This window comes from Schistocerca americana, chromosome 11 (genome assembly GCF_021461395.2).
Source record: "Schistocerca americana isolate TAMUIC-IGC-003095 chromosome 11, iqSchAmer2.1, whole genome shotgun sequence".
NCBI classification, from domain to species: Eukaryota; Metazoa; Arthropoda; class Insecta; order Orthoptera; family Acrididae; genus Schistocerca; species Schistocerca americana.
The window spans coordinates 25,364,604-25,378,798 of NC_060129.1; the positions used below are offsets into that span (position 1 = coordinate 25,364,604).

Genomic DNA, 14,195 nt, shown 5'->3' on the forward strand with positions numbered 1-14,195 from the left:
GCCGGCTTAGTTTTACGTTTTATTTGGGCAGGGGTTTTTTATCATTTAATATGAGTGTTTATGTTTTATTTTATTGTTTTGTGTTGATTCTGGCCTTTGGCCTATGGTTTTAAACTGAGTTTTTAATGTGTTCTCAGTGGTTGGCTTTTCCTTTTTTATATCTGTGGTCGGTCAACCACCGCCACACTCCGTGTGCCTTTAATTTGTTATGTCTGTTCTTTGTCTGAGTTTTTCTTGTCCTGTGTTGTCTGTTGTCTGTATTATCCATTTTTTACTCTGTGTGGTAGTTTTTAAGTTTTGGAACAAGGGACCGATGACCGTTGCAGTCTGGTCCCTTTAGTCCCACAAACCAACCAACCAACAATCCTTTTGTTCCATACATTCTGCACAATGGATCGTGCTGCTTCAAGTAAAAGGGTCCCTTGGAGAAATCACTTTTGTGGACATTCCCAAAGTACATATTTTATCTAGATATTAATTTTTTGAGAAATCCACTCTTGCTGTGCAACAGATGCATCCATATGTAAATTTTAGAAACAGTAAGCTATAGTAATTAAAGTAGCTGATGGTAGTTGTTGCAGAAGCAAAGGAATTCCTGGCTTCAGATGGCAAACGCACTTATACACAATGTGTCAGCTGCAGAAGCAATTGTTTAAGTAACAGAGAAAATAGTGTCTTCAGTTTTGCACTTATTGGAGTATTTCATTCTTTTTTGAAAGATCTGAGGTCAATCAATACAGGTTTTAAAATGATATTGATGGCCAGAAGAAACAGAATTGAGGAAAACTGTTTGTAATTAAAGTATAGTTGGCCTCTAAGTTATAGAGAAAAATACTATACAGCTTTAACAGTAATTTAGAAAAATGCTTCCATTTATGAGAACTAACAGGAAAGTGACCTCCATTAGGCTGTAAGTATAATGAAATTGTCATTAAATGAATTTAGAAGGAAAATAAGAAAATAGGTATTCACATTACAACTCTACATGATCTCCATTCAGATATAAATATTTATCACATCTCTTTAAAAAAATTGACACATCATTACTACAGAAAGGAAAGTTGCTACTCACCATGTATAGGAGGTGCTGAGTCACAGGTAGGCACAACACAAAGACTGACACAAATAAAGCAGTAAGGCATCAAAGATAGATGACAGAGACACTCCTCCCCCTCCCCCCCCCTTCCTCCCTCCCACACACACACACACACACACACACACACACACACACACACACACTCACACACACACACACACAGTTGTGTGTGTGTGTGTGTGTGTGTGTGTGTGTGTGTGTGTGTGTGTGTGTGTGTGTGTGTGTGTGTGTCTTTCCTCTATCAAACATATGACACTATTCGCATACCACACCTTCATTTATCACTTTTGTGAAGAATGTCAACAAGTTTTGAGATTTTTTTTTTGCCAGAAAAAACCATATCACTGAATGGAGTTTACATTTGGCAGGATTTTTAATTGCAGTACACATCATTAATGCTGCTACTGAAAGCAAATGAGGGAGAGTGTGGCTTCCATCTATCACAGCTATTACCACACAGATCTACTGCATGAGTCAGCACAGTGACTGTTCTGTTCTTACCACTACTTCCCTTGCTGTCTGAAAACAGAATACTATCTGGACAGTCCTCATAGCTTGTCAGGTATTGTGATTACCAAAAATCAGCAAAAAATTCTTTTGTTTAACTGACAACTTACATAAAATTTCTGTTGTTGAAACTATGTATGGTGCAGACAGGTTTAATATGTGAATCTGCAGGTTTGTTCATAGTCGTTGGGGAGAGAGATAATGTGAATTGTCCAGACCTGAGCCATACCAAAATTGTCTGCCCAGAAATGCGTTAAGATGTAGATGCATGCATGTTAAGAACATTGTTGCAGTTCTGGAACATTTATTCAATTTTTAATTCCTTTTAGTTTTCATGTGCAGCTTAGTATTTGTCTTATCTCCCCGGTGATGCACAACAATGCCGGCATGGTTGTGGTAGCTATTCTCTCTTTGTGTTGACTTCATCTCTGAAAAGGTCCATTTAAAAATGCAAATCCTCATCGCATTGGAAGGTGGATATTAGGATGTAGCTCTGTAAGAGAGTGAAACCTCGTGACTTCTGCATATTATAACGTTAAATTAAAACAGTACTCGGAGAGCACAGTACGTACATCTTTATCACACCATCTAAATAGACCAACCGACTCTGAGATTGGTGAGGGGGAGGCAATTGTGGTACGTAAAATAATTGACGTTTTAGACCTCTTTTTTTTTTTTTTTTGTCGGCTTTCGTAGGTATACTGATACTTCTCTACAATATCTTTGGTACACGGGAATGTTGCAAGATATTTATTTATTTCTGAAGGCCTTTTAAAGAACCTACACATATTCCAGGTTCTGTCACTGAAGATAAGTTGCTGATGAGTTAGAAAACAATGAATGCTTTAACTGTATAGGATGGAAAAAATAATGCTTTTCTTTGAGTGTTTTTAACCACTGTTGTTTTAGAGAAACATTCAGGGACATAAAATGAGCATTTATGTATGTACTAGATGGAATTAATCTTGATTTTTTTGGATCTGCAATGGCTAGTCAATAGTGTTAATGTATCTAACAAGTTGACTAAATTCTTCCCTCTCCAGGCCCCAGTGCCCCATCACCTGTTTCCCATGTGTATAACAAAATTTTTCTACATTAATTTACCAGACACAGGTGACAGTTGCATAGGGATGCAGGTAATTGTAATCTGTAGGCACCATATGGTTCACCCAATGTTTGGCTGTACTTATGGAAGTTATTGGTTCTCGAATGCTTCCTCGATTTCTTGTCTCCTACTACTCTTTTGCTGATGACTTAGCTATAGACAAGACATTGTCATCAGCAAGAGTCCCAACTTGACTTTCATGTGCAGTCTGTGTGTGGTGGAGGGGAGGGGGAAGTAGGTGTTTTGTTGCACCACTAATCCCCTTCTAACCTGTGTCTCTGCACTGTTTATCTGAGAGGCATCACATTGTGTATGATTTTACAGGTTGCCTGATACGGAGGGAAACAAAATTTCAGATACAGAATCCATGTGCCAGTCTTCTGCAGACAGCCCAACCTCCTCTTCTACTCCAGAGAGAAACTTGTTGTGTACATCTGTTTCCACTATGAGTTCTATGGACTCTGATAACAGGTAGAAATCATTCAATTGTTTTTTGTTCAAGTATTGGTATTCACTTTCTTTCCCTTTCTAGTCTTCATTCTGTTCTGCTATCTCTGTGTTATTGTGTACGGTGTCTCAACCTGACTATTTGTCTTGTTAATTACCTTTCTTAATAATCATATTACTTTGAAATATTTGTGATCAATGTCATGATATAGACCATGTTATTTATGTGTACGAAGGAATGCCTCTAAATTTTTTATTCTGTTCTCAATATCTGTTGAGGTATTGCATGCCATGCATATTACTCCAATGCCTCATTCCTGGTTCACTGACACAAATTGCAATCCTCTGCCACTAGAAGGTTCCAGATTACAGTGTGGGACATGGTGGTTTGTAATGTTGCTGTGTCACTGCATGAGAAAGATTCTGCTGTGCTCAGGTTTCCAATCTCAGGAAAATGTGCCTCCAATTGAAATCCAAAGAAAAAGGAAACAAGTGCACAATGATTATTATATTGACATCAATAACATAACAGGTGATGAAAGCTGGGTTCACCATTTTGAACTCAAAATAAACAAATAAATAAAAAGAGCACATCAGTGGAATTCCCCCACAAAGTATTTCCGATGGCAAAAAAGTTCAAGACCATGCCATCAGATGGCAAAATCATGCTCAGTGTTCTAGGATGTTCAAGGTGTGCTGCATTTGGAAATTGTGCCTAAAGGCATCACCATAAACTCTGAAAGGTACTGTGAGACCCTCAGAAAACTGAAAACATGAATTCAGATTTTCCATCCACACATGAAGTGTCCTCTCCCTTAGCATAACACATGAGCACTGGAATATCTGCAACAATTCAACATCTTAGGTTCACTTTCCTCTATCATTCTCCATACACTCCCGATCTGGCCTCATCCACTTTTCATCTGTTTCCAAAACTAAGAGAACACCTTCAAGGACTTCACTTTGATAGCAGTGCCAGCAGATGTGAGGTTGTTGCTCCACCAACAGTGTCAAATATTCTACAATGACTGTATAAAGAAACCTTGCTCTTCTTGGCAGAAATGTGTTCATCACCAGGGTGACTATATTGAGAAATAAATGTGTAGATATGAAGAATAAAGATGTAGAATGTTAATAAAGTTTGTTTGTTTAAAAATCTATGAGAGTATTCACGTAAAAAATTTGGAGGCATTAGTTTTCAGCATGCCCTCATAAACTTTGCAGTTTTTTGCTTACATTTTATGTATTTGCAGAGATGTTATAAACTACTAAATTTATTAAAGAACTTGCCAAAGAAAAATATTTTTAATGTGCGTGTAATCATATTGCTATAAGATAATGAGACAGATTGCTTCCCAATACGTACCTCATGTAGTACTGCCTATATGCACATACAAAGGTACACAACACTATCCTATCTGCTGAAACTATTACAAGGTAATCCACAGGATATTGTGAAGTTTAGCATATGTTTACATCAGTATAACTATTCTACACACATTGTCATTACTGAAAAGGTGAAATACAAGTTTAGTTTTAGAAAGTATATCACCCAAATGGCTTTTGTCATTGGTGCTGCATTTCTGAAGACATTTGCAGAAGCTCCTCATTATGATCTCTATCATCGACTGCAGCTTTCACCTCGCCATTGTTGTTGGAGTAACTATAAGAAACTTTGTTCTCGAGATGGTACCACAGAAAAAAATTAGTTACTGAAAGATGAACTGACCTCACTGGCCATGCTTTGTGTCTGCCAAGTATCAGAGCTTTTGGTTACTGACATGCCTATTCCAATAAAAGTTTGTCTCTTCACACAGCACAAGAATTGTCGGCCACCGTTTAGTTTCTATCTTAGTGAAGAGAGTGGGAGGGGTTAAGAATTGTTAAAAAGATAAGACAGACCACTCAGATGCTAGGTAAGAGGGAGATCCTGTTGGGAAGATGAGGGGAGACAAAAAGCGTTTCCCATACTGTGTGCTGCCTCATATCCCTGACTTCCTCTGGCACATCCACATGATTACTGAATTTATGCATGCGCCATGGACCAACTAAGTCTCAACTCATCTTTACTATGAAACCTCCAAGTAGACACTCTTTCTAGACTGCAGAACTGCTGTCTGTTAGAAACTTTATTTCTGTCAAAAAGGAGAGTTTTAATTTTAATCTAATCGTAATTGTGTACACACATTTCCCTGCATTAAACTCTGTTCTCTATGTAGGATAGCAAAGATTTTTTTCTTCCAAAATTGTAATTGTCTATTGTACAGTTATTCTCAAAATAATAAATTTTATCGGTGAATCAATATTCTGTGAGGCTACTGTTAAGGCTCTTGGATGTCTATACACACGCATTCAAAATATACACACAGTTGTACTTTTTTTCTTTTTTAAGCTCGGTATATTTTGTCTTTTAGAGTTACAAAAATATTGATATGTATATTGGCAATATTTTATTCAAAGATACATCGCTAGTGAAAATGCAAAATTTAGTGCCAATTTTTTTTTTATTTTGTATTATGTTTTTTCACAATTTTCATTAAATATTTGAAATAGTTCTTTTGAAATTATAGTACAGTATAGTACAATATAATTTTATTTTCACTGAGTGAAGGAGTCTTACTACTTTTTGAGCTTTCATCACATCCAGTCTGTCTCTTTGACTGTGTGCAGCATTAAAAACCAATTTTTAATGCTATTTGTGTTCTTTTTCTTCACACTGGCCTTCTTTAAAAACATTCTCTGGAACTGATGAACAAAAATCTAAATGACAAGATTGGTTTTTGCCGTAGGCTGAGACGCGAGGAGAAATGCTGACATAATTGGTGCTCAGTACTACCAACACTAACTGCAACATTTAACTTCACATGCCATTTTGACACCATGACTGCAAGTTCACTGGTATTGCTAAAACGAAAAAACAGGAAAGTCAGCTTGAAGTGTTACAGACAAATTCGATATGTGACGAAACTAAATGATGGGCCCATTGGTTGCCTTTTATTGTGCCACTCACAGTTACAATTCTCAGCAAAGTAGTTATCACCAAGCGTGAATGTGCATTGTTTCCTTTTAGTTCTTGCTCTAAGAGGGATAAGCAGGTTGCTGGCTTCTTGATGTACAGAATTTCTAATGATAAGTCAGTACTTAAATATACAGCTCTAAAACTGGCAGTATATTTACAATGTGCAGCTGGCAATTTTTTTTGGCTGGTACGCCGATATATTTTCTGTCAATATATCCGTAATTTTTTCGAATATATCGTGGACCGATAATGATATTTTATGTCACAGATAGATGTGTTGAGTTACATTAAAAGATCCACTATTTCATTGTTCCACATTATATTCTCATTAGTACATACAACTAAAAATGTGCATTTTACAATGCATTATTGACTTGCCAGTTGAATAAATCACCCAGTTATTTTTTCTGAAACTGTAATAATTTGTTTGCCTGTACATGCAAATCAGATCTACTGATCTCTGTTCCATTCAGATAGTTCCTTCATAGTGTACCCTTTTTTGGTCCTAGAATGTATTCATGAACATTATTGTCATTTTTGTACTGTGATTTATTTGTTGACAAAACACTCACAAGAGCTCAAACGTATGGTGAGGCTGTTGTCACTGTGCACAGTTCTTTAGAGCAGTCTACAAGAGATTATGGTGGGACACCACGTAATTCTGTGTAACAAACACTTTTCATCAAGATAAATTACCCTAGAATGGGATTTTGTAAGATGGGCTGTTCAAATGCAGTGCTATGGGGATCGAGCTCTTCTCAGCTAATCTGCGGGCAAAAGTAGGCATGTGTAGGCTACCCACCAGCTGGCACAACTCCAGTCAGCTCGGCCACACCTGCAAGTTGGGCTCCCAGTGAGGGCAGTATAACTGTGTGAGCTGTGACCCAGTTGCCTGACTGCCCACGTGTCAGCTGTTTATCCAACTGTGCCCATCTGTGCCCGTTGGCACCCACCAGCGGGCAGGTGGGTATTTGAGCTGGAACAACTTACCATTAGACATTGGTGAATGAAAATGGGAAAAGTAGGTTAATTTTTGGCATATTAATATCCAAAATCATATATTAACCATGAGGATACATTAACCACGAAGCAGAAGTTTCAGAACCTAGGCATTTATTTCTATAGCTCCTGACTTTTAGTTCAGATTCTTATCAATATAAACAGCTACGAATCTTCAGTATTCTGATTCCGTTTCATATATTTCTTTACTTGTCATGCAGTATTTCTAATAGTAAAGTTTCAAACATGGCTGCTTGGTTCAGTGACCATTTCTAAATTAAAATTGCAACAAATCAGCCCTCAGTCACAATAATTTTTAGTCTTATTGACCAGGTTTCAACACTTCTAAGAGTGCCTTCATCAGAATTAAAACAATTAAAATGGCCTATAACATAGTTATACATTTATAGGAAAAGACATTATTTATATAAAAAGTGTTAGTACTGACTAACAATAAAAGACAGAGGCAGTACTTACCATGTCACATTTGAAATAATTAACAGGCCAGAAGGGCTTTAGTCACAAAATATATAAAAAGGTGATGCATGAAAGCAAGCCACTATGGGCTGCTCGTCCTATACAGACACAGATTGCAATGGACTGAGGTGCCTCTGTCTTTTATTGTTAGTCAGTACTTACACTTTTTATATAAAAATATCTTTTCCTATAAATTTGTAACTATGTTATAGGCCATTTTAATTGTTTTAATTCTGATGAAGGCACTTTTAGAAGTGTTGAAACCTGGTCAATAAGACTAAAAATAATTGTGACCGATGGCTCATTTGTTTCAATTTTAATTTCTAATAGTGTTGTCAGACCTTGTGCAGTAAAAAATTTCAAGTGTTGTGTTTTTATATATATATATAAAGTGTTAAGTTTCCTCCATTAGAGTAGATTATAATAGTTTCATCAGCAGCAAAGAATGCCATTGCTGCTTCTTGTGTACATGATGCCAGCTAATTTACGTGCAACAAGAATGATGGTAGACCCAGTAGCAATCCTTGTAGTATACTTGTAGTGATTAATCATCATTCTGGAAACGGCATTTCATTGTGTACATTTCCTGTGTTTTTCAAGAGGGGATGCAATGGGTTTCAGTTTAAAAAACAGAATTTTCTTAAATATGTTGTTTCTTGATCTACAGAGTTCCAGTGACATAAAATTTTATCTTGATAGCAGAATTACAAATTCTTTTAATAAATTGAAAGGGTTTAACTCTGCACTCATTAGCCACATCCACCTTTTCAGAAATTGGTGAAACACTGTAAGTGATTCTTCTTGTTTCAACGCTGTAATAAATAATAAACCATACAATACTCCAGTAGAAAAGATGGACTGTCTTGGTCACATCCAAAAGGAGAAGAAAGGTGGAACACATGAATATTGAAAATGACCAGGACAAAAAGGCAGGATCACTCTTAAAGAATCTGATTGTCTTCAGTTACTAAAAAAAAAATGCAAACGAATTAGTGGCAATAATGCATGCTGGGTAGACAATGCATTTTCAGAAACTGTCCACCGGCCAAACACCAATGCTTAGTCTGTGGCCAAAAGATGAGTAATGTATATACAACACAAAAAATGAAACTATCCACATAAGCATTCACTCTTGGAACCTCTTACAGAAGCAATTAGACCTACATTCAAGCTTCTTGCAGTCCTTGATTTACTGCAGAAGTGTCTACATCAGAAAATAGAATCCAAATGAAAGCATAAATAATTTAAATTGGATTATATGCTCAAAAAGGACTTTCATGGCCTCAAGATAGATGTCTGTGATACAGTTTTATATTTAACAAAGGGAAATACTAGCAGAATTGAGGTTCTGAAGAGAGTTAGTGTAAATCCATGTGAGTCTGCTGCAGAAGCTTTTCACACCATTAACGTGAGTGGGATCAACAAAGCTGACTGTGTACTGTCTGATCTACAAATAGAGGCAAGACAGATTAGAAAGGGAGAGAAGAGAGATCTTGAGAGTGAAGAGTACCACTATGGAGGATTTTAAAATACAGATAGGACTATTACATGTTGAAATATCTGAACTAAGTATTTCAACTGTATTTTCTTGGTTTTATATTTCTTGCATAACTGGCAAGCTTTTATCATAAACAATGTGAGAAGTGCTATGAAATTTTCAGAAGCTGTTTAAAACAAGTAGCTGTCTCATTGAAACTAAAAGCTTTAATATTATTTAATTAAATTCTGTGTTATAGGCTCTCATGTTAGCATGAAATACATAATTTTGATTATGGAGATTTCAAAACTTTGTAAATAATAACAATTTAAACATAAATTAATGATTGTTGTTCAGTGATTTTACAATCCTCCTAGGATCCCACAATATGAAGGTGATTGCATGGTTATAATTTCAGTTACAGTTTTTTGTAAAAAGGCAGTAAAAATTTAAGAATTAAAGTGTGTGGTAAGATACTAAACATGGGCCTTTTATTATATTTTTCCATTAAAATATGGCTTGTTTCCTTTGCACATTCAAAATTTTAGATATCTGAGCGGCCATCTTGGGTTGTTAGCAGATGACGCAGTCATTTATGGACTAATAAGTTATCAGAAAATCAAAACAAATTACTAAACAATTTAGAAAAGATATGTGAATGGTGCAAAAATTGGCAGCTGACCCTAAATAACAAAAAGTGTGAGGTCATCCACATGAGTGCTAAAAGAAATCTGTTAAACTTTGATTACATGTTAAATCAGCCAAATCTAAAGGCCATAAATTCAACTAAATATGTAGGAATTACAATTACAAACAACTAAAAAGGAACACACAGAAAATGTTGTGGGGAAGACTAACAAAAGACTGTGTTTAGATACACAAACAAACACAAACATACACACAAAATTCAAGCTTTCGCAACAAACTGTTGCCTCATCAGGAAAGAGGGAAGGAGAGGGGAAGACGAAGGGAAGTGGGTTTTAAGGGAGAGGGTAAGGAGTCATTCCAATCCCGGGAGCGGAAAGACTTACCTTAGGGGGAAGAAAGGACAGGTATACACTAGCACACACGCACATATCCATCCACACATACAGACACAAGCAGACATATTTAAATATGTCTGCTTGTGTCTGTATGTGTGGATGGATATGTGCATGTGTGCTAGTGTATACCTGTCCTTTTTTCCCCCTAAGGTAAGTCTTTCCGCTCCCGGGATTGGAATGACTCCTTACCCTCTCCATTAAAACCCACTTCCTTTCGTCTTCCCCTCTCATTCCCTCTTTCCTGATGAGGCAACAGTTTGTTGCGAAAGCTTGAATTTTGTGTGTATGTTTGTGTTTGTTTGTGTATCTATCGACCTGCCAGCGCTTTTGTTCGGTAAGTCACCTCATCTTTGTTTTTATATATAATTTTTCCCACGTGGAATGTTTCCTTCCATTATATTAAAAGACTGTGTTTTATTGACAGGACACTTAGAAAATTAACAGATCAGCTAAGGAGACTGCCTACACTACACTTGTCCATCCTCTTTTAGAATACTGGTGTATGGTGTAGGATCCTTACCAGATAGGATTGACACAGTACATCAAAAAGTTCAAAGAAGGGCTACACATTTTCTATTATTGCAAAATATGGGAGAGAGTGTCACTGAAATGATACAGGATTTGGACTGGACATCATTAAAACAAAGGCATTTTTTGCTGTGATGGAATCTTCTCACGAAATTCCAATCACCAACTTTCTCCTCCAAATGTGAAAATATTTTGTTGACACCAACCTACAAAGGGAGAAATGATTAACCCAATAAAATAAGGAAAATCAGAGCTTGCATGGAACGATATAGGTGTTCATTCTTTCGACATGCTGTACAAGATTGGAATAATAGAGAAGTGTGAAGGTGGTTCGATGAACCCTCTGCTAGGCACTTAAATGTGATTTGCAGATTATCCATGTAGATGTACTGATTAAGACTGTAAAGATTCTCTTTAAAGGAAAGTTTACATCTTCAACTATATCGCCCCTAAATGTGACGCTTTATATTATTTTGGTTAGATAGGTATGAAGAACAGTTACTGGCAGGATTTCCAATATTATAACATTTGAGCTTCTGTAAAAGTGTACAGTGGGCTGCACAATCAAATGCAATTCACAAGGCACAGAAAATAACATTGCTACATAAATTTTGTATAATGAGATTTGTGAATTCAAAAATATGTTGTGTATAGACCTCCCTTTTGAAATCCAAATTGTGCGTATGTATCTTATTTTGAGAGAAGTGTGTTGTGTATGTCATATTTTCGAGTATGTTTGAGAAGGCAATAAGCAGAGTGACTGGTGAAGAATTATTAGTATCTGTCTTATCATCTTTCTTGTAAAGGAGTATGATAGTTGCGTATTTCAGTCTGTCTGGATCTATCCACTGCAATAGTGATGCTTGTTGCACGTGGCATTGAATACATTGCTTATATATGCAATATAGTAAGTTGCTTGAGGAGTCAGTAAATAGGATAGAATGCTCCTAATTTTTTGGGGTGCATACTCATGAAAACATGATCTGGAAGAAGCATATTACTTAGCTTCTCAAACAGTTAACTTTAGCTACTTTTGCTCTATGTGTAATTACTATTCTTGTTAAGAAATGTAGTAACCTGCTAACAGATTTTGCATATTTCCACTCAGTATTGTCTTATGTAATAACTTTCTGGGGTAACACACAACTTAAAAACAAAACATTTATTCCACAAAAGTGAGCTGTAAGAATAATATGTGGTGTTTACCCACACGTCATGTAGATACCTCCTCAAGGTGCTAGAAATTTTAACTGCACAGCCCAAATGCGATTACATGTATTTGTTAAAGAAATTTGTCATAAATAATCTGTCATAATTTGAGAAGAACACTGATGTTCATATCTACAACATTAGAGTAAAAAGAGATCTTTATTACTTGTTAAAGCTGTCGGTAGCCCAGAAAAGATTTCAGTATGCAGCAAAAAAAATCTTTGATAATTTATCTGATAACAGAAAATTTATGATAGGCAGCAAAGCCAGTGTCATATCTAACCTAAAATCACTTCTCAAACAATGGAAACTCCAGGTAGGAATATGAACAATGTAGGAAAGGGCAGATTGCTACTTACATTAAAGGAGACATGCCATGCTGCAGACAGGCACAATTAAGACACACTTACATATAGCTTTCGGCCAGAGCCTTCATCGGTAAACACACACACACACACACACACACACACACACACACACACACACACACACAGCTGCCAACTCTAGCATCTTGGGCCCAAGATGATGGCGTGTACACACACACACACACACACACACACACACACACACACACACACACACACACACGGCTGCCAACTCTAGCATCTTGGGCCCAAGATGATGGTGTGTGCGGGTGCGCATGTGTGTGTATGTGTCTTTGCTGATGGAGGCTGTGGCCGAAAGCTCTATGTGAGAGTCTTATAGTCATGCCTGTCTGCAACTTGACATGTCTTCTTAATGTAAGTAGAAATCTGTCTTTTCCTAAATTGCTAAAATCATTTCTCCTGGACAACTCTTGTTCCAGGGACAAATTTCTGTCCAAAATCTGGTAATCTGTAAAAAAAATAAAGATTTTTAACCACAGTTGCATGAGTAGGAATGAAAATTAATGTGTGCACTAATGTTAACAATAATCATGTATACATATCCTATAAACTGACTCATTCCACATCATTTCGATGAAAGAATTGTTCAAATGACCAATGGAACTTGTGTCCAATTAATGAACTAACTAAATAACTGGGATATTAAGTCCATGGGAATTTTTACTTTTGATGAACTCAGTTAATTCTTAATTTCTTGACAGAGCATGGAATAATTAATATTTGCCTCTGTGTAAGTGCCATTACTTCTTTAATGTATTCTATTATTTGGCCCCTTACACGGTGCATAACCATCTTCTGAGCTACTTGTAGGAAATGATTATAAAATATCCTTGCTGCCTGCCTGGTATAATTTATTACTGGCCTCTTTGTAGTAAAAAAAGTCGTCATATTTCTTAACTGATTTCCAGCGCATCTACAACCTAGTGCCAATAGAGATTTAATTTTATTTGAGTTATTAATTTCAGACACTGTACAGAGGTTTTTTGAATTTTTATCACTTCCCTTCAGATAGTAGATTCCTATGACTGTCCTTCTTTGCTGTTTGTGCTATCTGTTCCATAAACTTTTGCTTTCCTTACACATGATATTTTGATTTTGTAATCTGAGGCTTTTTTGGTGTTTTATTAATGTTATATTTTACTGTTTTCTACAGAAATCAGCAATTGGAGAGTGATATAAATCAATCTGTGAATAGCGGGTGATCAAAAAGTGAGTATAAATTTGAAAACTTAATAAACCACGGAATAATGTTGATAGAGAGGTAAAAATTGACACACACGCTTGGAATGACATGGAGTTTTATTAGAACAAAAAAAAAGTTCACAAAATGTCCGACAGATGGCACTGGACAGCAAAACGTCAGTGACTGCACATGACAATCGTGTATAAAAGGAGCTGTAATGAGAGAGAGAATCAGATGCGCCAGCAGTCACAGCATGTTGATGTTGCCTGAAGAGGTGCCTTTCGTGAACCTGTATTATCAGAATGGGGAATGTGATACGATCCTATTGCTATAGGAAGGGGATTCGAACTGGTAAAGGTCAGTTGACAAATGCAGCTGTGGTGAGAATGATTTCGAAGTTCGAAGCCATGGGTTGTTTAGACGATAGATCCCATAGTGGCAGACCAAGCACAAGGCGTAATGCTGCTGAGACAGTTCAGGAAGAAATGGAGACTAGTGGGTTTTTCTATGCATGGGGAAGTCAGCGCTCGTGCAGTCACACGTCACACCAGCATTCCACACGCTACTGTTTGGTTGGCACTGAGGTGTACCCTCCGATGCTATCTGTACAAAATCCATCAGCATCATGAACTGTTACCTGGCGATTTAGTGAAGTGGAGGGAATTTGCAGTGTGGGCATTTCAAAAGATGGCGGAAGATGACGATTGGTTGAGTAACGT

General features: G+C 36.7%; 1 protein-coding gene across 1 annotated transcript in view; it reads left to right on the forward strand.

Annotated features, from left to right (window-relative positions):
* Positions 1 to 14,195, forward strand: part of LOC124553992 (histone-lysine N-methyltransferase eggless-like) — a 374,632-nt gene that overhangs the window by 225,726 nt on the left and 134,711 nt on the right. The window contains exon 9 of the mRNA XM_047128016.1: positions 3,033 to 3,179. Within this exon, the coding sequence (XP_046983972.1) occupies positions 3,033 to 3,179 (147 nt within the window). The remainder of the gene's footprint in view (positions 1 to 3,032; positions 3,180 to 14,195) is intronic.